Source organism: Aquila chrysaetos, chromosome 3 (assembly GCF_900496995.4).
Source record: "Aquila chrysaetos chrysaetos chromosome 3, bAquChr1.4, whole genome shotgun sequence".
Lineage (NCBI taxonomy): Eukaryota > Metazoa > Chordata > Aves > Accipitriformes > Accipitridae > Aquila > Aquila chrysaetos.
The window spans coordinates 24,697,144-24,721,199 of record NC_044006.1 but is presented as its reverse complement, the minus strand read 5'-3'; the positions used below and the strand labels follow the sequence as shown (position 1 = coordinate 24,721,199).

Here is a 24,056-nt window from a genome sequence, read left to right as displayed (position 1 = left end):
TCTAACTTGACAAATTATTTTCATCCTGGTGACTGGGTGTGTTTCAAATGGTGAGAGGACAAACTGTAAACAATGCTAAACTATATTCTCTAAGTAACTCTTTAAGGATTAAAGCTAGATAAGAGACTTGATGTTGTGCCAGGAACCACAGCCTTTTTGGTAAGACTGCCTACCCCTCCATGCCCCAATTATGCTACAGTTAATCTGTCAACTTTTACTTCATGTTTCCTGACAGTTATAAACACGTTGGAATTTCATGCAACTATAGTAGTCTGCCATACAGCAGTTAAAAGCTTGTCTTGAGTGTGAATGTTTAGGAGCAAAGGTAGCTCTGAATGCTGAATCAACTAAGTTCATCTCTAATCTCACAACAGATGCAGGAACTATGGAACAGTGGAAAGCTGACTTCAAAAACACGTTGCTGGGCTCAAGGTATGGATGGCTGGCGACCATTACAGGTCATACCTCAGCTGAAGTGGTGCTTGCTTGCCAGTGGCCAGCCTGTGTTGAATGAGACTGACCTTGCCACACTTGTACTCAACATGCTCATCACAATGTGTGGATATTTTCCCAGCAGGTAAACACTGATTTTCAGCAGAAGTGGTTAATTTTCTCTGGCAGACGTATAAATTCTGTCTTGAAGCTTTTCTTAAAAACCAAGCAGTACATTAATGAACTGTATTGAAGAGCCTCTTATGTAGTAGTAATTAATTCTGCGGGCAAATAGAGAGTTTGTAAATGAGACAATACTAATACTGTGAAAGGGACTGCAAGAATGAATGCACAAGCTATGTGTGTTTCTAATGCACAGCAGTGTAGTCTCACTTTTGCAGGCAGGCTCTAGTTTAACTTAAAGCTGCTTTAATGTGTAACATTAAGCCACACTTATCAAGTCTAACAACAAACTTTGAGGTTAACAAAAAAATAGACACTGAATATGATCTCAATAGCCTGATACTTATGGCTTAATGAAGTTGTTCATTCTTGAAAGAGAAAAGGCACATGTGTGCTTACTGCTGTGCTGCTTTATTTTTTAGGGATCAAGACAATGCCATTATAAGACCTCTGCCTAGAGTGAAAAGGCTTTTGTCAGATAGTACTTGCCTTCCTCATATCACTCAGGTAAGCAACTCTTCGAAAATGTATCTGGATGAGCAAGTTTGACTTACTCAACCATCTTCCCTATGTGAATACTTTAAGTGGGACAAACACATCAAATGACGTCTGTAATGTTCTGCAGATCTCTGGACAAGCAGTTGTTTATTTCACTGGGTGTTACAAATTTCAATATTAATAAATATTTCCATTCTTGGAGATACCGAAAAGCCATCTGGAGATAGTCCTTGGCAAACAGCTGTAGGTGACCCTGCTTTTGATGACAAGATGACCTCCAGAGGTCCTTTCCAACTTTAAATGTTCTGTGATTCAAACCTGTTATTTTTGGGCTGAAGTTTCTTTAACTGAAATTCTTGTAAGTTTACTGGCTTATCCCAATACTGAATTAGTTAAAACTTCAATTTTGGCTAGGTAACTTGCACTACTCAAGCAGCTAATGTAAATGCTTGTGTTTGATTTCAGCTATTACTGACTTTTGATCCTATCCTTGTGGAAAAAGTTGCTATATTGCTCTTTCATGTCATGCAAGATAACCCTCAGTTACCTCGTTTTTATCTGAGTGGAGTATTCTTCTTTATCATGATGTACACGGGTTCCAATGTACTTCCTATTGCAAGGTGAGGAAAAAAAATAGCTAAAAATACCTCTTGACCAGTCATGCTCTGAATGCTTCAGAGTGTGGCTTGCTAGAACCAACATGAGATTGCAAGCAAACACTGTCTAGAATTGCCTCCACATGGTCTAGTCAGTCACTGAAGTGAATTGCTTATGACCCTGATAGAGAGGGAACAAGAGCATGTCTGATCATGTAGTTCTAACAGTACAACTAGGCATGGCTTAATGTAGACTAACAAATCATTATAGGCGCTAAAGAGTACTAATATAGGTTACTGATATGCTAATGTAGTTTTTGATAGTAATTGGGTATCAAACGTGGTGGAAAAACCTAATACCCTGTTTAGTATTGAAGCCTAAAACAGTTAAGTCAGCTTGTACTGCCTGACACAGATGCACTGCATGTGCAGGTGGCTATTGCAGTTCATTCCAGTACTGTTCCTCTAAATCCAACAGTTCATAAAAAGCTATTGTACAATTCCAGTTAAGTCTCTTCTATAGCAAAATGCATTGGGAAATGATTGCATGTTTACATGATGACTAGTGTAACACGACTGTCAGCAGTTAGTGTAAGATCATCTTGTTTCATCCCTGCAATGATGATCTAAGGGTGCAGGGAGAGGTTTGTAGGGAAAGGTTGTCTGTCTGTATCAGCTTCTTTTTTTGTGTGTGTGTGTGAAGAAAACAAGCTTTCAGGAACAAGACTTTCAAACTGAAATGATCAACATAAGGCAATATTTATAACATGGGAGTGCTTAACTTGGTGGAGTTCCCAAGGATTTGATAGACTTTGTACAGAGATTCATTCAATTGTTGCTGTTACTCTGATATCAAAGTAAATGGGACTTGCCAGCTGGGCTATGTTGGTGTGCTTATCTTTCAAAGGTGCCTTAAGTATCAATTAAACAGAAAATAACTGCTGTTTCTCTTCTAGGTTTTTGAAATACACACATACAAAACAAGCTTTCAAGTCTGAAGAAGTGAGTAGATTGCAAAAGTAACTACCTCTGTTTCCAAATAGTTTTGCAGACCACCTGTAGTTGTTTTAGCAATACTTGATGCTTGTTCTTTCTCTAAGTTCTCAAGAGTTGGAATTTAAGAACTATAAGGGAAAAGTGGGTGGGTTTTTTAGATCTCTACTTGGTTAGCAAGACTGAATTCAGATTACCTTTGAGATGACATTGAGATGACAATGTGATCTCTTCTCTAGACAAAAGGTCAAGATATAGTTCAAAGAAGTATACTTGGACATATTCTTCCTGAAGCAATGGTGTGTTATTTAGAAAACTATGAACCAGAAAAATTTTCTGAGATATTCCTTGGAGAATTTGACACTCCAGAAGCAATTTGGAGCAATGAAATGAGGTAACTGTTTTCTGTCAGAGGGACAAATAAATCTGAACTACATCTCATGCTGAAGAGGTCTTGTCTTTGACGTGTCTAAAGAAAGCTGAAAATACCTGGATTCCATGGTTTCATTACTTCCCTCTGTTTGCCTTCTGCAAGGGCAATGTCCTGCATTGCTCTCTGCTCCTATCAGAAGTAACAGGGGCGGGGGGAGCAGAATTGGCAGCGGGGAAGGGGAATATTTCCCTGAACATCTGACAACATGCTTTACATTTGCCTCTATCATACTTAAGTTCTTTTCATGAGTGGAGACTTTCACTATTTATGTGGGCTGCTTTATACTTTACTCATTTATTACCAGCACCTGTCTAGGAGATATACTTCTAGTATTACAATACATTTTTAGGGTCTCCCAAAAAGTAAAGAGGTGTTGCAGGAAGGCAAAATGTCACTTTACATTGTTTTTAATAAACTAATTTTCATGGCATTGAAATAGCTTTATAACAGAGTAGGATGTGAATCCTATTCTGAATCCCTTCTGAAATGTGGGAAACTACTAAGGAAAACTTTTTCAGAAGAAATCATTGTCACTGAGGATTGAGGACTGCTTGGCAAGTGTTAAATCAAACTTTAACTTTTAGGCGTCTTATGATAGAGAAGATTGCTGCTCATCTTGCTGACTTCACCCCTCGTCTTCAAAGCAATACAAGAGCACTCTACCAATACTGTCCTATCCCAGTTATCAACTATCCTCAACTGGAAAATGAGCTGTTCTGTAATATTTATTACCTCAAGCATCTTTGTGATACACTTAGATTTCCAGACTGGCCGATTAAAGATCCAGTAAGTAAGAAGTATTTAGGATTTGTTTGGTTCTTGGTCTTTCAGAGTCCTAAAAGTGGGATTTGTAATGAAATCAAATGCTAGGTTTGCAAGTAACTGATCCTGACTTTCAGTTCATAAGCAAATATGTTAAACATTTCTTTATCTTGAAGCAGAATAGTCTTCATGCTATATAGCCACCGCCTGTTAAGTATATCCTCCCTGTGGTGACTACTAAAAAAGCAAAATAAAGCATCCAAGAAACTTCAGAGTGTTTCCATGAACCTCAAGTGATTGGGGTGGGGTGGGGGAAATCATCACTTCTGGGTTCTTACTTGTCCACACTGGACAAGAAACTGAGCTAACTTAGTATCAGTACACTGCCTGAATTGAGATCTTTTTGATACAAGTCTATGGTCTAGATCTGTCTAAGCAGCTTTACTTACTCATGCAGCTTTGTTGCAGTTTTTGTAGTATCGAGATGTGAACTGCATACAATTTAAGTGATTCTCCCTCTTTTAATGTGACTTTTGTGTAAACCTTTTAATTTTAAGGTGCTCTTATCTTAAAGTACAGCACTGCAGTGAAGCAAAGTCTTAATCACTTACTGACTGGAGGGGGAAGCACAGTTACTGAAGTTAAAAGGATTAGGTCTTAAACTTAGGGTGATGAGTGATAAGGATTCATTAATAAAGTGCTGCTTTATTAAAAAAGATGATGTGTACTGGTGTCAGCATAAATGAAACAATAATAAATTGTAATTATTTAGGTTAAACTGTTGAAAGATACACTAGAAGCTTGGAAGAAGGAGGTAGAAAAGAAGCCACCTACCATGTCAATAGATGATGCTTATGAAGTCCTTAACCTTCCCAAAGGACAAGGCCAGTAAGTTGTTTTCATTATTTAAAGTTGTATAAGTACATTTACATAAACTCTGTACGCTGAACAAACTGAAGTTTCTTATCTTGGTACTTGCAACCAATTAGTGGTACCAGTTCAGTTATGTCTAGCACCTACTTATTTCACAGTGGAAGATTGCTTTATGTAAAAAGAAACAAAGCTTGAAAATCCAACTCCAGTGTTTGAGAGAATAATTGTAAAGTGTTCAGATAAGCTGAAACTGGGGAAATAATGCTTTGATTTCTGTTTTAAAGCATTCACTAGGCTGTTGTACAGGACAAGCATATTAGACTCCACCATAGTGAGAAAAGAATGTGGCAGAAATTGATTATGTTCACAGTGGAACTTGGTTTCTCTAATCCTTCTTCCCCCTGCCAAATATTGTGCTTTTTCTTGGTGATAATATCCTTAGGATATTTTACCTCCTTTCTTGCCACTGGTTTCTGACTTAAGAGAACTGACAGCACTTTGTATTTATTCTTCAAGAACAGTGCACTTATTACAAATCATGAACTACTAACTTTTACCACTTATAGCTCATTTAGACTCTTCATTTAGAAGATTCAGGGACTTCAAGGACCTTCTGGTTTAGTGTATTCAGTACAAGAGGTACTAAAATACTTTCTAAAATTTCTTTCTTTTGTGTGGCCATGTGATTACCCCTGCTCAGTGTCAGCTGATGAAGCAGGATTTTCAAATTGAAATATGAGAGCTTTGTAGTTTTCACTTAATTGCAGTTACTATGAGTACTGTTGTCAGAATCTAGGCTTGTTTTTCTGGCTTTTTTTGATGTTACTCAGTGTAATGGGACTTATTTTCTCATAGGCATGATGAAAGCAAGATCAGGAAAGCTTATTTCAGGCTGGCGCAAAAATATCACCCAGACAAGAATCCAGAAGGCAGGGTATGTACAATGCAAATTTGTGGTGTTATAAAGTAGGGACAAATTCAGCTGTTTTATGTATTAAGAATTCTGAAATGCCCACTTAAATTTTCTTTCTGCCTTTTAAAAACTATGCCCTAGATGAATACTAGAATACAGATTAATACTACAGATGAGTAATTTAACTGATGTCAATCAAGGAATGTTAGGATTTCTACAGTAAACTGATGTAATTGGGTCAGACCCACATCTCAGCATCAGGTTCAAAGAATTATACAGGACCTAAATAAGCTATTGTTCACTTTCAAAGACAGACTGCATCCTCTGCTCATTCTTACAATCAGTTAAACTGTAAGTCAATTCCACCATGACAAAAGTAGTAAGTAGTTTTAGTCTCTTGCCTGTGGCAAAGTTTAGGAGACAAACTGATCGGTGAACCTGTGTTCTTAAGGTTATTCAGAGTATTTTCTGAAGTGCCATAAGGCAACAAACTAGTGTTCTGGCTAATAACCTGGAATGCTTTATTTTATCTGCATCTAAACTGATGCTGCAGACTTGTAGTAATTTAGGGGATTCTTAGCAACTCTTAAGACTATTCCTCTTTATTTGCAGGATATGTTTGAAAAAGTTAATAAAGCATATGAGTTCCTATGCACAAAGTCTGCTAAGGTGATAGATGGGCCAGATCCAGAAAACATAATTTTGATCTTGAAAACTCAAAGCATCCTCTTCAACAGGCATAAGGAGGGTAAGCATGCTGGCTCAGAAGAATGCTTTATGTTCATTTCTTTAGTGGCCATTGTGGTCAGTTTTATTCTCCTCCTTTCTTGAATCTGTGTTCTGTTGATCTGGTTTCTGGCTTGCCACAGCATTATGTGGCTATGGTTAAGGGCTTCAACGTAGGACTTTGTGTTCCATGAAAAAAATTTGTCTGCAGTAAAACTTATTTCAAAAAAGCATGAATAGCTTTTTGAAATTCTCTGCTTCCATACTAATCAGTTTGAATCTTCTTACATATATAACTTAGACTTACAATTCTGTCTATGCAGAAAGTCCTCACTAGTACTCAGTCATCCAGATGGCAGATTCTGGGTACAAATTACACTTGTGTGGCTATTAAAAATGAGACGATCTTGCAGAAATTGAGTGGTGTTAGTCTTCTGGTGAGTGTGCTGCAATACCACCTCTTTCACAGCCCAGTGGGGAAAGAGGGAGAGCTAGAGTACCCTAAGCCTTGGCTCTAGCTGGCAGCTGCTGGTATGTACAAGTCTTGCAGAGTGAACAGTGTTTTTCTATGTAAGTGTTACATTGTAATGGTAAACTAAGAACCTCACATGCAGTCATAGCTCTGTCAGTTGTGTGGAGGCAGTGACAATGTTAGTGTAGATTTACGTAGGTCAGCTTGCAGTCAGCTCCATACTGCAAGATGAAATTGTTCTTTAGCACTGCTGAACCCTAAAGGAACGAAAAATATAATTATTGAAAACATACGATTGCTGTGTCAAACTGGAAAAGGTCCTTCTAGGCTTATTGTGTTGGACTATCCTGGCCTAAGACAGACAAAGCAAGCTATACTTGTGTTTCTCTGGATACATACAAGCATCATCTGGAATGCTCTGAGCTTGGGGGCTTGCTGAGCTGGAGATAAGTCTTTTTTTAATCTTAAATGAGTTCTTTCCCTGAAGCTCTGTCAGCTTCTAGCATGAACAGCCTTATCTGACAAGGAGACAGATTGTGTGGACTGCTCAGTCTTGCTCCAATTTTCCCAGGTGTTGGTTTTCTTTGACTCCTAGTCCTTATATATCTGATATCTCTTCTACTGATAATTATGTGGTCGTTTAAATTGCTTAGACTCTGCGTATGTGTAAGCTTTTACTTTTTTCTCTTTCAGAGTTGAAACCTTACAAGTACGCGGGCTATCCTATGCTGATAAAGACTATTACCATTGAAACATCAGATGACCTTTTATTTTCCAAAGAATCTGCTCTGTTACCCGCTGCTACAGAACTTGCTTTCCATACTGTCAATTGTTCAGCATTAAATGCAGAAGAACTAAGAAGAGAAAATGGAATTGAGGTAAATGGAAAGAAACTTATTGAAATGAATTTTTTTAATCTTTTTGACAGCTAAAAATCCTAGATCCTCAATGCATAGGACATCAGATGCAATTGAGAATCACTTTTGGTCTTGATAACCTTGTCTATTCTTACTGTCCCTTTTCTGGATGCACTAGGAGAAGCATTTTGCAGAGTATACCTCTTTCTGGAGCTAGGCTTGTCTGTTGAACTGCGGATAAGCAAACTACATATGACGTTTCTGTACTTTACAAAACTCTATTGAGAGCTGCTGCATTCTGTATGTGAAAGAATAGATAAGTGTGAACAAGTCACTTGAGCAGAAGGGCTTTTCATTGCTCATATTAGAAACGCAGAGTTGTTTAGGTTGGGTAAAGACCCCTAAGAACATCGAGTCCAACTGTTAACTGAGCACTACCAAGTCCACCACTAAACCACGTCCCTAAGCACCACATCTACATGTCTTTTAAATACCCCCGGGGATGGTGAGTCAACCACTTCCCTGGGCAGCCTGTTCCAATGCTTGACAACCCTCTCAGTAAAGAAATTTTTCCTAATATCCAGTCTAAACCTCCCCTGCTGCAACTTGAGGCTGTTTCCTCTTGTCCTATTGCTTGTTGCTTGGGAGAAGAGACCAATGCCCACCTCACTATACCCTCCTTTCAGGTAGTTGTAGAGAGTGATAAGGTTTCCCCTCAGCCTCCTTTTCTCCAGGCTAAACAACCCCAGTTCCCTCAGTCACTCGTCATAAGACTTGTGCTCCAGGCCCCTCACCAACTTGGTTGCCCTTCTCTGGACATGCTCCAGCAACTCAATGTCTTTTTTGTAGTGAGGGGCCCAAAACCGAACACAGTATTTGAGGTGTGGCCTCACCAGTGCCGAGTACAGGGGAACAATCACCTCCCTGCTCCTGCTGGCCACACTATTTCTGATACAGGCCAGGATGCCGTTGGCCTTCTTGGCCACCTGGGCACACTGCTGGCTCATGTTCAGCCGGCTGTCGACCAGCACCCCCAGGTCTTTCTCTGCTGGGCAGCTTTCCAGCCACTCTTCCCCAAGCCTGTAGCGCTGTGTGGGGTTGCTGTGACCAAAGTGCAGGACCTGGCACTTGGCCTTGTTGAACTTCATACAATTGGCCTCAGCCCATCGATCCGGCCTGTCCAGATCCCTCTGTAGAGCCTTCCTACTCTCCAGCAGGTCAACACTCTCACCCGGCTTGGTGTCATCTGCAAACTTACTGAGGTAATAGTTCACATGAGAGAATGCTATCAACTCTAAAGCACCAAAGGCTAGTACCAGCACTTGCAAGGAATTTTGCCCCTACAAACCATCTGAGCAAGGAGCAGAATGTCAAATGTTTCCCTTTAGCTATTACAAATGGGTTTACTAGCTAATGTTTTATTTCTGCCAGCCTTTCTGTTTTTGTTGTGACTGAACTTATGGATCATCCAATCCTCACAGGTATTGCAAGAAGCATTTAATCGTTGTGTAGCAGTCTTGACTCGTTCTAGTAAACCAGATGATATGTCTGTACAGGTAAGTTGCAGCAACTTTAACTGATTGTATCAGCTTCCCAGAAGACTATATAGTATAGTGTATATATATAATATGATAATAAATATAAGTGTCTGTATATATAATATAAAATATTGATGTAGGATTATATATATTAAAAAATAGGATTGTAAACTTGCATTTTCCCCTCCACTTGGAACGAATAAAATACTGCTTTTTGTAGGTATGTGGATATATTAGTAAGTGTTACAGTGTAGCAGCTCAGTTTGAGGAATGCAGAGAGAAGATTACAGAAATGCCTAACATCATTAAGGACCTCTGTAGACTACTGTATTATGGCAAGGTAAGTGCTCCTTTCCTTTGCTTAAATGGGTATTTAACTGTTAAATGTTTAGGGGAATGTTCTGCTTTTAAGGGAGATGGGACAATTGCAGAGACTGATCAAATCCTTCCGTAAGATCCCAGCTAATCATTATGGGATACAGAACTCTACTGCCTTGTTCTCAACACTTGTATTTGAATGTATTTAGTGGACTTAAAATGTAATCACTATAAAGATCTAGCTACTTTTGCCTTTTAACTGACATGTCTAGCTGGTTGGTTTACTGTACTAAATCAGCAGATAAAAGTACTAGAGCTAGATCCTATGTAAGCAGATAGACTCCTAAATCAGCATAAACTCTGGGAACAGGATTCAAGTTTTGTTGCCATTTAGCTCTTTAGGACTTATGTTATATAAATGCTGAATTCTGTCTGAATTAAGAAAGGAAAGCTTGTCTGGAAACTTTCATATGGGGTATGTGAAAACATAAGACTGCAAAACCAGTAACTGACCATAGATGCTTGTGTGTTCTTTAGTCCCTGCAGAACACATGTATTGCCATAGAAAGCTCACCTGGGAATTTCTGCCACCTTCTTGAATTGTTTTTCCACTAGTTCATCAATGCTCCTTTCTAATCATACAAAATAACTATTCAAGTAATCTTCCTTTAAAGGATGCTGACTAATCAGTTTTTTGGCTACCAGACACTTAACTTCGACAGCAGATGTTGTTCTGTCTACTTCAATTTTAATCTCTGTGCTGCTTAGTAAAGCCAAAACTTGCTAATTCCAGAGTACATCTTTGGTAGGGAAGACAGTTGGCTTTCTTTGGTCACAAGTACTAAGGCAATTTTTTTTTTCCTCCCTCAGAACATACCACGAGTAGCTTCTTTGGGAGTAGAGTGCGTTAGCTCCTTTGCCTTAGATTACTGGCTACAAACACACTTGTTCCAAGCTGGAGTTCTCTGGTACTTACTGGGTTACCTCTTCAACTATGACTATACGCTAGAAGAGAGTGGTATTCAGAAAAGTGAAGATTCAAATCACCAGGTAATGTTAACAAGGTGCATGCTTTCAAATACCGAAGGCTGTTGCTTGCTATCTCTTATTAACAAAATAACTGTATTCAAATACTTGTTAGAATCATTGAATTACATGAACAATAATGTTAACAGAGCAGTTTTGGGAGGGGATTTTTGTGTAGTAGTGTAAATATTGTTGTTTGGGATTTGGTGTTTCTTTTTTAGAGTAGCTCATGTTCTTGAGTTGAAATGTTAAAGCTGCCAAACCCTGTAGTTTCTGGTAGATTTAATGCAAGAGATTTTATCTACAGTGAACAGTAAAAAAAAAAAAAAAGTAAATTCATGCTAGCAGAATAAAAAAGTCTTTTTTCTCTTGAGGCTCAACTGAAGGGATTGTCTAGTGATATCAGGAACTTATATGAAATGCCTACTGTAGGGTAATATTGTCCCTTTGCCTCACAGCCATGTAAATGGCTTTACACTTCCATTTCCTTAAATGGTGACTCTCTAAGTATGGCATTTCTTCCTCAGCTACTGGATGAGATGAGCTTTGAACAGTCTGTTGTAGTTATTAACTCTTTTGTATCACTGTCATAAAAGGCTTATGCTGATATTTGATTGCGCTAGCAGGAACCCTTGTCTGGTTAGAAGCTATTACACTAAACAGCTGCTGTAGCTTTCGGCTCACCTTGGTGCCTCAGTTTTTCCTACTTACCAGTGCTCATGTCTAACTGCACTTATTAAGCCCACAACATAGTGATTATATTGTGCTGTTCTGCGGCACCTAGTGTTTTGTTGGACATCAATGCATAATTAGTGATGCAGATGAATAGAGAATACTAATTCTGTTTGTTGTGGTGCAGTAGTGTTGGACAACCCTTTCTGGCCATTCTGATATTTCTTCAGTAAGCTCTAGGTTTTTTATAACTGTCTTTGTGTTTTTCAGGAGGTAGCAAATAGCCTTGCAAAGCTCAGTCTCCTGGCCTTGAGTCGCCTTGGAGGGTATCTCTCCGAAGAACAAGCTACACCTGAAAACCCAACAATCAGGAAAAGCTTGGCTGGAATGTTGACACCCTATATTGCAAGGAAACTCGCTGTGGTCAGTCCTATTGAGGTAAGCATCTGTTGGCCAAAACTCTAGTGATTTATGGAAGGAGTACCTGGTCACTTCTAAAACATTGGAATCTTAAACCATCTGATACAGAGAACAGCAGTGTGATTTTTCTTTGCAGTTGGAATAACTGCAAGGAAAAGAAGCTGTTAGCCTCAAACACTATGGACAGGAACAGTACCCTATAGAATAATATTTGCAAAACAAATATAGGAGCAAAGAAGTTAACTGTTGAAGGCTCAAGGATATAATGATAATGGAGAGCAAAGGCTAAACTGCTCTCTTCAAAAGAGGTGCCAAGGAAGTAATCTACAAAGAGATACTGCAGATAGTTGCTGTTCACTGTCAAAGATAGATGGAGAATCTGAAGTACATCTGGCTTGAAGCAGAATAAATAAAAAATTAAAATATAGATTATACTGTACCAAATAACTTACACATACTGTTTTTCCAGTATGTTGGAAACTTGACACTTTAAACTTGCTCATGAAATTGGTCTAGCTGTTAATGAGCTTGGATTAACTAATGCAGTGAAGCATGCTGATTACTGTGCATAATGATCCAAAAATGTTATAAACATTCCTTGTTTCTTAGACTCTGAAGATGCTGAACAGTAACACAGAGAACCCTTACTTGATCTGGAACAATGGGACAAGAGCTGAGTTACTAGAGTTTTTGGAATCTCAACAAGAAAGCATGGTTAAGAGAGTAAGATATCCTTTACTTTAAATCCCACTACTATTTTTTTTAAACTGTTTTGTATTTTGGTATATCCACTTGTAATGCAGTAGTGTAGTTAATACAAGTATCCGTTGTTGTCTACTCCTAAGTCACTTCCTTCATTCAGTAGTCTTAAAAAGAAAACAAAAAACCTAAGAGTTTGGGGTTTTTATTTCTTGTAATGTTTCAGTATGTCTTGAGCTTCTGACTTCTAGCAAAAGCCTTAAATTTTCTGTTCAAGTATTGTCTATTTCATTATTGGGTTATAGCTTTACACTTTCTACAAGATTATTTTCTGTCTGAACTTGTGCTGTTTATCTCTGCTTAAAGGGTGACTGTGACAAGAGCTATGGATCTGACTTTGTCTTCAGTGACCATGCAAAGGAACTTATTGTGGGAGAGATTTTTGTTAGAGTCTACAATGAGGTACCTACCTTCCAACTAGAGGTGAGATGTAGCTAAAACCTTCCTGTTGAAACTAGCATTTGGAATGTTACTTCTTCCTCTTTATCTGTCAGTGCAAATAGAATGGAGAAAATACAAAAATCTTACAGAAGCTTCCCTCAGCATGATCAGGATGTTATGGCATATCTTTCTATTGGAGCAGAATAAATTAAAAAGGACAATGAGTTTGTCATAAGATGTGCTGCTTCAGATGTCTTAATGCCTTTTCTCTACAAGCTTGCACTGCAGATGCTCGGGTTGATTCAGTAATTCCAGGAGGTAGCGATTCTGCCTAGTGGCTTTGCTGTCCATCTATATATATGGACAAACATACACCTCAAGAGTACTGTTGAAGTAGTGGTAGCTTTCTAAAGGTATGTTTAGATATAAATAGGGTTAATGTGCTCTGGATGTTATAGTGATCCCAGTAGAAAAGTGTTTCCTGTCTGCCTGGCTGGAAGAAAGGCATATGTGAAATGTAGGAAAAGTTATTTGGATACGCTTTCTTCTAGCGTGAATACTGTTGCGTCACACAGCTAAAAATGCTCTCATCTCTAATTTAAAGCTTCCTAAAGCATTTGCTGCAAGCCTCTTGGATTATGTAGGCTCACAAGCACAGTACCTTCATACGCTAATGGCAATAACACAGACTGGGAAAGTAGAGTCCAATCAACATGGAGATCGGTTACGGAGAGTTGAAATGGCCCTGGAGGCTCTGAGAAACGTGATAAAACACAACCCAGGTAGGCTTAAAACTGAACTTCCCTGATAGGCTTTCTTGTGGACAACCTTAAAAAATGCAGACCTCTGTAGTCTTTACCTTCCAGTGAGAAGGAAGCTTGTTTTGCTGGCTAACAGACTTAAGCATTAAGCCATATAGGCTTGTTTTTTGCTTTTTTTCCTGGAGAACATTATCAGTAGATGTATTAAAACTTTGCATGAAATCCAAGCTTTATCTATTTTTTTTTTTCTCTGAAACATTGGGTTTTAACTCTAATTCTAGCCTGTTGTTGCCAGGAAGACAAACTTGGATGAAACTTTGTGATCCGTCAAAGAATCTTTTAGCTAGTAAACACCTAAAAACATGCCAGGGCCTTACTAAAGCAGGAGGAGAAGATGCTCTTGAGAGTGGGCAGCTAATAGCAGCAAAGATATATGAGCAGATACAAATGTACTGACTGGAAAAGCCATAGACATATGATGAGGATGTTTTCCTACTGTATTATATATTAGTTCTAAAAGCAACTTATTCTCCTATCATGGCTTTTAGTAGAAGCTGTTTAGGTTGTTCTCAGACTGGATTCTCTGTATTTGGCAGTTGTAAGCCTGAAGGCAGCTGTTACTGCTGCACATAGCAACCCTACTCTGAACTGGGAGAATCAGAAGGCCAAGTGTATTTCAAGAGAAGTAGTACTGATAATCAATGATAAATAAAAAACCTGAACTTGCTTAGTTGTCTTATAAGAATGCAAGTAACTGGTAGTCCAAGAAATAGCTCAGTTACTTGCGTTAAAGGGCGGAAGTATCCTCTGCTTTTGAAATACTGTTGACCTGAGATTTTGTGGAAGATAGACTGATAGACAGGACTTCGTAATCTTCTAATCCTGTAGTAGGTGCTGTCCTGTAGGAGCTGTTACAACTACTGTGGCAGACTATATACAGACATGTAGTCTTTAACATTCCTCTGTGTAGTGGAATGTGGGCTTGGGATGGTCTTCAGTGAATGCTTTGGCTAACATGAAGAGAATAATTTATTTGGTCTCTTGCAGGTTCTGAGTGTGAATGCATAGGTCACTTTAAGTTGATATTCTCCCTTCTGCGTGTTCATGGAGCTGGCCAGGTGCAGCAGTTGGCTCTGGAGGTAAAAAAACCCAAACCAGCCAAACAAACCAAAAATCAAAACCCCAAACCCTCCTGTCTGGGTGCTCTACATAATCAGCATGAACAAACCTGATTGTGTAACTGTTATTGTAGCACCTAAAAAGTAACAAGATTGGGGTTCCAAGGTGTCAATTCCTCCTTGGAGGAACCAGTGATAGCTTCTTGCCTGTGTCTTTGCTCCCTTCTTCCCTGAGGTTACATGACAATTTGGTGGCAGGAGTAAACATTGTAACCATTAGCTATATTGGCCAGTGAGGTGACTGACTTCATACAATGCATCTTCTGGAAAATGTCTTAACAGCTGGAATATAATCAAATGTTGTTTCTCATCTTTTACAGGTAGTGAACATAGTAACAAGTAACCAAGAATGTGTTAATAACATTGCTGAGGCGATGGTTCTTGCTAATTTACTGGCACTCCTGCATTCTTTACCTTCAAGTATGTACCATATAATTCTTAGTCTTGCAAGGCAAAGGGTTTCCAACTGGGAAATCAATTAGAATGCAGCTGGCTGAGCTTACTATTGAGTTTTAGGTTAAAACGGCATTTCAGTGGGGTTGATTAAAAAAAATGTTTTATGTAACCAGTTTGTCTGAAATGCGTGAACTGAAACGTATGAATTGCAGGTATTAGAATTGTGTAGTATTTCATTGACTTGATCCTTATAGGGGATTTAGGTAGTAAACATCTAATTAAGAAGTTACGCTGTACTAGACTGTATGATTGATTTGACATTCCTTAACTAACTGAATTTAGCCAGAAATCCCTAGCCTTGCAATTGTCATAAGCTTTATTTCAGTTTTGATACAGCTTTCTGTTAAGATCAGTTTAGTTCATCTTTGATTAGTTAATAGTCTATATGGTACAAAGCTTTTAATACTTTTTATTTTGACAGGTCGGCAACTTGTCCTTGAAACTTTGTATGCTTTGACATCTAGCACAAAAATAATTAAAGAGGCCATGGCAAAAGGTACAGTACTACATTGAAAGTGAATGCAACACTGGACTTAAAATACAGCGGCCAAATCTTACTCTTCCCTTTAGAACAATCAGTGTGGAATTGGTGAATTCATACTACTTGCGACCAGAAAAGGAATTGAATGTTTTCCTATCTTTTTGTACAGGTGCTTTAATCTACTTACTAGATATGTTTTGCAACTCAACACATCCACAGGTCCGAGCCCAAACAGCAGAGCTCTTTGCCAAAATGACTGCAGATAAGCTGGTGGGTCCAAAGGTAAGAATCTTAACAGCTCTTGTTGGAACTCTTGTCTTTGTATCACATGTCTCTGCCTAAAGACGGGACAAAACCCCCTCTTCTGTGATTGAAACATTCATGTGAAGAGCAAGCTGGCCCTTTCAAAATAGTTAATTCTTAATCTGTGAGCAGACTATAAGTGATTTGGTTTCCATTTGTAATGACTTTAGCATTAGACACCTAGATTTCAGACCTGTCATTGGCTATCGCTATTTAAAATGATAGCATTATTTTATTTGGTGGTGGTGTATTCCAGCAGTTGGCATTATAGCACTACCAATAATTGGACTTCCTGGAGTTCTCTATTTTTCTGTCTGTTTGTCTTATGGTATACTAAATGTCAATTCTGTTCATCCTTTCTAGGTTAGAATTATACTAATGAAATTTTTACCTGGAGTCTTCATGGATGCCATGAGAGACAACCCTGAAGCTGCTGTTCATATCTTCGAGGGAACTCATGAAAATCCTGAGTTAATTTGGAATGACAACTCCAGGGAGAGAGTATCAACAACAGTTCGAGAAATGATGCTTGAGTATGTGGAGACCTACTAAGTATTTCCTTAACTGAGACACTCTTTTAGTGGTAGTAAACTAGAGCTGCTATAGAAGAACTGCCAGACAGAGCTCTGCCTGTAAATAGTAGAATTCTTGCAAGCCAGACTTCAGTGCAGAGAAACTTGTTCACTGTTTGTATGTTGTACCTGTAACTCAGCGATGCCAAGTGTGGTTTGTGTGCAATCCAGGTATTTGCTCACTGCTGTAAGATTTGGGAGGGGGTTACAATGAGGACAAAATGGGGTTTAAAACTGGAACTACTTCACAATGATGGAGGGAGACTGAGGTGTCAAGTAGGGAAGATGACTGCTTTTTTTTACTGCTTGTTAAAACTTATTTTCTTTTTAAAGGCACTTTAAACTTCAGAGGGACAACCCTGACATTAACTGGAAGGTAAAAGTATACTGTTTCTGCTTTGAGTGCCTCCAGGGAGACTCTAAGCCAGCTGATAATATATGCATGTATGTAACTGACAGGCTTTCCTCTAAGTATGGACAGGAACTCACTGCTGTGCTAATGTAACTGTTTTAATGTTGAACTGATGCTTTTGTTACTTCTTGCACCTTGAAAGCAGATGCTTTATTGGCAGTGGTTTTGCCAGTAGTATTCTGAATTTTCTGATAGTTCAGGTCCTTCTAAAACTTGCCAGAAGTCAGCAACAAAGGACAATACTGGTTTGCTGGAAAAAGTCCTGTTACTTACTACATAGCTGTAGTAAACTTGCTCTTGGTGAATGTTCAGGAATGTTAGTAAACCACTGAGTCTCAAAAATGATTGTCCTGAGCCATTCCATCACATCAGGTCAATTGGTGAGATGTTTCAGCCTGTAGCCTTTCCCAATATCTGTAAAAGGCCAGGCACGGCTTCCTCCCATGACTAGTTGTCTAGTGTTTAGAAGTTGTTTTAATGTTGAACATGTAGGATGGCTGTTTTGATGCAGGTGGAAACTGGAAACTTCTCTAGGTTGATGGGGAGAAACCTTCACCTGGTGTGTGCAAGAAAGAAAGGAAAGGGCTGTTTTATCAGCCTTGTTGCTGGTATTTCTCTTGAACTAGTGTTTACCACTAGTGTAGCTCTAGACTGGGTTACTTGTGTTCTTTGAAAGAAAAGTCCACTGTAGTAGTACTGCCTGCACTGTTCTTTCCACTCTCACGTCTTACCTCATGCTTCTTCAAGTTGAAGTGTTTATTGGTCTTGCACAGCTCTGTTTTGGAGAATACAGTTAGTTCAGTGACCCTTACCACCTAGAGTCATGATGTTAGAGAAAATTGCAGCTCTCATACCCTTGCTAATAACTCCTCCTACTTTACAATTCAACAGCTGCCTGAAGACTTTGCTGTGGTGTATGGTGAGGCAGAAGGTGAACTTTCAGTGGGGGGAGTCTTCCTAAGGATTTTTATTGCCCAGCCGGCCTGGGTTTTACGGAAACCAAGAGAATTTCTCATTGCACTGTTGGAAAAGTTTACTGAACTACTGGAGAAAAATAACCCCCATGTAAGATGATTTTTCTGATTCTGATCTTTGTTTAGCAGTCCTTAGCTACTAGTCTTTTAGTCTCTGATTAACTTAGATTCTCACACTTTCTTCCTAACATGAATGATATTTTTTTGTCTGCTTTCTGACTCCCTGCAAAAGCATGTAGGTATGTTTAGGCAACTTCTGAACATAAGTCAGTGCTTTTAAAGTCCCTGAAGCCACAGAACTAGCTTCAGTAAGTCTTAGAGGCTTATTTTGTGGTAGAGGTAAGGCTTAACAAATGAAGTGTCTTAAATTATTCCATGATTGACCAGCCTAAGAAAATGGCACTTGTTCTACACTGTCTAAACATTTTCAGCTCTTGACACTTCTAGCATCCTGGAACACTAACTTCCCACTCTGGTGTAAATTGTGACCTATACAAGGCTGCCACCTAAAAATTAGTGTAATGCAGTAGAACTAACACGTTACAGTTTGAATGAGAATAAGTTACTGACTTGAACATCAATATTACTAAAAACTGAATTTTAAACAGTGTTTGGGCAGATTCTGGGTTAGACTTGGCAGGGAGGGAACTAACTTGCACAGTAAAATAGACATCTGTAATAAAGATATGATAGCAGTTCGTATAGGCATGCAGAATACAGCAAGCATGGTGAGTGCTGCTGCACAGACTGCAGAACCCTTTAAGGCATTCAGGTGGTCAGCCTAAACATCCATGCTATCCTGCTTCTACGGTGCAAGTCAGCACATGTGCTGCTGTGCATGCAGAGGCTGCAGCCAGACACTAGCTTCTCTAGATAGTGGAAATAGTGCTTAGAAATTTCTGTGATCTGTGCTTGTGAAACTAGTGAATGTCTGCCACTGTTGGAGCTGATCACGTTCTTCTAAATGTCTTAACAATTTCAAAGCAAAGTGACACGATAAAAGCATTAGGGAAAAAGTCTTTAATGCAGAGCAAGTGAGAAATGTGACTGTTACGGTGATTCATAAGGCTTTGCTGAGTTATACTTTCTGTTGGGTTTTGGTTTTCTGCAGGGGGAAACTTTAGAAACCATTACCACAGCAACTGTGTGCCTGTTCAGTGCCCAGCCTCAGCTAGCTGATCAAGTTCCTCCGCTTGGTCATCTTCACAAGATCATCCAAGCTATGAATCACAAGAACAATGCCATTCCTAAAAGTGCCATTCGTGTCATGCACATACTGTCTGACAATGAGGTACTGAATCATTTAAGCGCTCAAGGGGAGAAAAAAGCATAACTGGAGTTACTTGTATTGTTTAGCAGTGTTCCTAGAAGGGCATTATTCTAACTATAAATACTGTGTACCAGATGAGCAGGGACGTATAGCTAATGAATGGGGAATTGATAGATTAAAGATGCTGAGAAGTTTATGGTCTTGGCTGACCGTATCTGCCATAACTGTCAAGCTTAGCATAAAGTAAAGTGCTCTGGATGTTTCTGTCTCTCTGTAGCTTTGTGTTCGAGCAATGGCATCACTAGAGACCATTAGCCCTCTCATGAATGGAATGAAAAAGAGATCGGATATAGTTGGTGTAGCCTGTGAAGCACTTAATCGAATGTTTCAGAAGGAACAAAATGACTTAGTAGCCCAAGTAAGTAGCATATTCTCAGACTGTGAAAACATGGTATTTTTATATTTGGGTATCTAAATTCTGTATAAGAACAGAGGTACTGTTCAACTTAAGTGTCCAGGAGGCTTCCCAGCAGCCATCTAACTAATGTGCTATTCATTTTGGAGAAGTCAGCAGTTGGTCCTTTATCCAAAATGCAGACCCATTCAAAGATATTACCTGAGCACTGAAGCTTAATGCATAGGTTAGTGTTGGCTTCTGTCTGCTGAGAAAGTGTAACATAGGAATTCCAGCTAATTCACCTGAGTTTACACCTAGACAGAGCAGAACTGCTGAACAGTATCTTTGTGTTCCCTTGCATGTATTTATAGCTCAGGAAAAATTGACTAGCCTAAACATACTCTGTAATAGCTGCTCGTACTTTTAGTTCACACTAATGCTAGTAATGTAAAACATCTGTATGGAACTTCCTAGTCCATCTTAAGACAGCTCATTTGGGTATGTTTGCAGGCTTTGAAGGCAGATTTGGTCCCTTACCTTCTAAAGCTGCTTGAAGGTATTGGTCTTGAGAACCTGGAAAGCCCATCTGCAACAAAAGCTCAGATTGTTAAAACTCTGAAATCCATGTCTCGCAGCCTGCAGTATGGAGAACAGGCAAGTACTGACAAGTCCTTAACTGGGCTTTGTACACTTGGAAGGTCAAACCCTGAACATCCCTCGTTTAATCTTACAGCTGCATAATTCCACCTAAAAAGTTAACATCATGTAACAACAAAATCATTATGGGTTGGAACGTCTACGTCTTTCTTGTGGAGAAGTCATTGGTTCAATGCATGTGAAAAGCACTAATAAAAAAGGCAAATCCCAAGTGCCGAAATGTTCTATAAGCTAGTAGGTTTCTACTGAAAACTCTTCAGAACTTGTGTTAGAAATGTAAATTGCTTTGTTTCCTGGATAAATACTGTTGTAGTCAACTGCAACAGTGTTATGGATGTGTATTCAAGTTGTAAAATTTGTCCCAGTAACTGTGCTAGTTCTTGGTATCTTTCTCTTACTCTTGTGTTGAAAGCTTTCTCAGGGGGAGGCAAACTGGGGACAGGTCTTTCCTCCAAGCTGGCCCTGTCTTGCTATAGTACAGGAAAAGTCCTGTTTTACATAAGTGCTAGATGCATGGCAAGTGGCTGCTTGCAGGGTTGCTTTTCCTTGTCACCTGAGGAATGAGGGAGAAAGTCAAGCTACTAAATGACTTCTTTATGAGCCTTCTGCATTGTGTTCAGCTGCACAATTCAAATGGAAAAGCAAGTTGCTACAGTCTCCGTAGAAATGTGTGATTCTGTATTGCAGCCTGAACTACTGCCATGCTATGTGGTAATACCTTCAGAATGGTTTTGTTCTAGAGAATGAGTTTGGTCCCCTAGAACATTACAAATGCTACTTGCTCACTGTGTTAATATCTTCAAATACTGTAGGTAAATGAAATCCTGTCTCGTTCTTCTGTGTGGAGTGCCTTCAAGGATCAGAAACATGACTTGTTCATTTCTGAGACACAAACAGCAGGATACCTCACAGGTTAGCAACCCTTTCCTGTTTATGTCCTGATTCATACTGAACTGTTACTTAATTGTCAGACTTGACTCTGGAGATACTGTTTATCCTCAGGATCTAGTGCCATCATGTGGCCTGAACATTCAATGCTGTAAAAATACCGTAAGTTTTTAAAATACTTAACAAAAGCCAAACTTTTTTGTGGTTGAGAATGTATTTCTCTAGATAGTCTTTGCTGTACCTACTTCTAAAATATCAAAGCAATGGAATCTGGACATTGGCAAGTCTTGCAAGTACCCTGTAGTGATAAAGCAGAGATGTCATCAGAACTAATGAATGACAGGAACTTCCCATGCTTTCTCAGGATCACTCTACTTTAGTTTTCAAACAGGTTGTTTTCCAAGGTTGGGAGAAGGAGTAAACTTTCTTCAAAATCACTTAGACTGTCTGTATTAATTGTGCCATGTGAATTATGCTGCTTTAGTGTTCAGCATGTAGTTGTAGTATTGGAACAGTTTGAGTGTTAATAGCTTTGAGCATGAGGCCATGTTCCAGTCAGGCTGGGTGCACTGGCAGGGCTGCTCTTGGGTGGGAATGGCCTCATGCCTGTACTTGGAGCTTGTGGCATATACTTGAATGCACTTGTGGTGCACCCTGGGTGAGTCCCCTGCTGGTGCCACCAAGACTGAAATGCACTCCACAGTGCCACCTTAGTCCCACTAGCAGTGTAGAAGAGCGTTCTAGCTGCATGTGCTCTGCTGTGTGCACAGAAAGGATAGCAACTGATGCAAACTTCTTTGCTGGTAATGGCATGGTGAGGACATAATCCTAGAACAGTACGTCATAGGAAATCAAATTCTGGTTTTTCCTTCAGTTGCATGCAGCACTTGATAGACACATGTTTAATGACTACGTTCTGCTGTATCACAGTCCAAAACTTTGCTATCACAGTTTGTGCTATATCTGAAAATACTTTAATGACACTGTAGCAAACTTAGCCTAAAGCAATACATGATGCAGACTTCTGACTTCTCAGTAGCCATCAGCTGAACAATCATTTGGTCTTAAAAGTTTAAAACCTTACCTGGGAGGCTAAAGTCCTTTGTGACAAGTCAATATGAGTACTTGTGTGTGCTGCATGGAACTTTCTCATCTAACCCAATACAGGAATCTTGGTAAAGCTTTTGAGCATAACTGAATTAATGAGGTATAAATCAGATGGCCATATAGACAGGATAGTTTGTCTTGCAAGATACTAGCATGTATTTTGAGAAAATGAAGAGCCTTTCAAGTCAGGAATTAGACATTCTAGAAGCAGATGCTTAATATTTTGAGAGTAAGTATATTGTGACACTTGATGCATTTTTTCCACGCAGGAAAGACGTAGGGCTTTAGCTCTGAATGGGAGTTTTCTGTTTATTGTACCATTTAATGCTACTTTGACAAAGAACACTTGAACACTTGATTCACTTGGTGCTGAATTTCCTTGGTATTTTACTTCATATTCCTAATTTATAGTATTTATAAATGCTGACTGATTACTAGCTAAGAACTGAAACCATACCAGACATTGTCAGGCTTGAGACTGGGGGCAATACAGCTATCCAGTTGCCTTAAGGCCTCTTCTGCATTTAAATTGCCTAATGTTTAAGTGCTTGCAAATGTAGAATGAAGATGCTGTACAAATGCATAGTATAGATGGAAACCAAACTACAAGCTTTATTTTTAACCTGCATTATCTTGTATTCTGCCTTATGTCTTGCTTCAAATTGCTTTGCTGTTTGCACTTCCCTTGAAACTTCCCTTGCTTATTTCTCTTCCCTCAGGTGTCTCTTCTCCTTCCCTTCTAACTGGCAGCAGTCCCCTTCACCTGAGAAGTGGGCTTTAGATCTGCTCTGCCAGGCAGCTTGCTAACTTCTGTGTAGCTCTCTAAAGCAGGTAGATACCACCTTGCAAAATGCACGCTGCACTTGCTGCATTCCAAGTAATACATGCATGTCATAGAACTGTAACAAATGTGTGGTCCCAAACTGCAACACACCGATAAAATAAACTTGCTGCCTTCAAGTGCACAGGAGCAGAAAACTAATGACTGCAGTGGCTGATACTTGCTGGTACTACAGATGAACTAAACTTCTGAAGTATGTTAGGAATTCTCCACCATGGAAGAGTTTGAGGGGCAAGAGAACCAGTGGAATTCTTGCACTAGGACATGTAAAAGTGGGTCTGGCTCTTGGCAGGTGCCACCAATGGGCTGGCAAAGAGAAGCCCCCTTCTGAAGCCAGACAGTGGTTTTGGGGGGTTTTGTTGTTTGTTTAGGGGTGGTTTTGGTTTTGTTTTTTACAGCAAAGGCACTGCTTGCTTTGCTTTCTTGCTTGCAGTAGTAGTGTAGGACTTTGCAAGGAGAGAAACCATGTGCTATAGTGAGAAGGGAGGGTGGGGCATGAAGGGATAGTAAATTTGGGACAACTTGGTGAGGATGACTTAAGGGGGGAGAGTAAAGGACCCAGCAGAACTCACCATGTTGAAGTTCAGCAGCATAGGCTGAAAGTCTAATCCCAAGTTGATCGCTGTATTGATGCAGGAATGTGTTGTGGGTTGGCAGTTTTCTGCAGTCATTAATCTGACAAGAGTTGCTGTTGAAATGCCTCATGCTGCAACATGAGTTTTTAGTGCATTTGTTTAAAGTTTCTGTATGACTAAATTTTAAACTCCAAGCTTTGAGGGAGAGGGGCTTTGTCTGCAGTGCAAAACTGACTGCCCCTACAGTAATCAGCATGGAGATTTATTAATGGTAAGGAGTTCTGCATCTCCAGTACAGAGTTTGTATATCCCAAAGGTGCTGTTACTTTCTC

General features: G+C 39.4%; 1 protein-coding gene across 3 annotated transcripts in view; it reads left to right on the top strand.

Annotated features, from left to right (window-relative positions):
• DNAJC13 (DnaJ heat shock protein family (Hsp40) member C13) overlaps positions 1 to 24,056 on the top strand; it is a 57,298-nt gene that overhangs the window by 31,852 nt on the left and 1,390 nt on the right. For 2 of the 3 annotated variants that reach the window (XM_030009675.2, XM_030009672.2), the window contains 28 exons: positions 375 to 577; positions 1,038 to 1,122; positions 1,579 to 1,733; positions 2,666 to 2,711; positions 2,942 to 3,096; positions 3,720 to 3,921; positions 4,670 to 4,785; positions 5,626 to 5,704; positions 6,296 to 6,431; positions 7,575 to 7,759; positions 9,220 to 9,294; positions 9,497 to 9,616; positions 10,465 to 10,644; positions 11,563 to 11,730; positions 12,322 to 12,435; positions 12,778 to 12,894; positions 13,457 to 13,634; positions 14,661 to 14,752; positions 15,112 to 15,211; positions 15,669 to 15,743; positions 15,898 to 16,010; positions 16,395 to 16,564; positions 16,937 to 16,979; positions 17,907 to 18,080; positions 19,101 to 19,280; positions 19,537 to 19,677; positions 20,167 to 20,310; positions 21,126 to 21,225. In XM_030009675.2, coding sequence (XP_029865535.1) covers positions 375 to 577; positions 1,038 to 1,122; positions 1,579 to 1,733; positions 2,666 to 2,711; positions 2,942 to 3,096; positions 3,720 to 3,921; positions 4,670 to 4,785; positions 5,626 to 5,704; positions 6,296 to 6,431; positions 7,575 to 7,759; positions 9,220 to 9,294; positions 9,497 to 9,616; positions 10,465 to 10,644; positions 11,563 to 11,730; positions 12,322 to 12,435; positions 12,778 to 12,894; positions 13,457 to 13,634; positions 14,661 to 14,752; positions 15,112 to 15,211; positions 15,669 to 15,743; positions 15,898 to 16,010; positions 16,395 to 16,564; positions 16,937 to 16,979; positions 17,907 to 18,080; positions 19,101 to 19,280; positions 19,537 to 19,677; positions 20,167 to 20,310; positions 21,126 to 21,225 — 3,646 coding nt within the window. Of the gene's footprint in view, positions 1 to 374; positions 578 to 1,037; positions 1,123 to 1,578; positions 1,734 to 2,665; positions 2,712 to 2,941; positions 3,097 to 3,719; positions 3,922 to 4,669; positions 4,786 to 5,625; positions 5,705 to 6,295; positions 6,432 to 7,574; positions 7,760 to 9,219; positions 9,295 to 9,496; positions 9,617 to 10,464; positions 10,645 to 11,562; positions 11,731 to 12,321; positions 12,436 to 12,777; positions 12,895 to 13,456; positions 13,635 to 14,660; positions 14,753 to 15,111; positions 15,212 to 15,668; positions 15,744 to 15,897; positions 16,011 to 16,394; positions 16,565 to 16,936; positions 16,980 to 17,906; positions 18,081 to 19,100; positions 19,281 to 19,536; positions 19,678 to 20,166; positions 20,311 to 21,125; positions 21,226 to 23,027; positions 23,140 to 24,056 lie in introns of all 3 variants that reach the window. The other variant, XR_003922756.2, reaches the window with a different exon arrangement.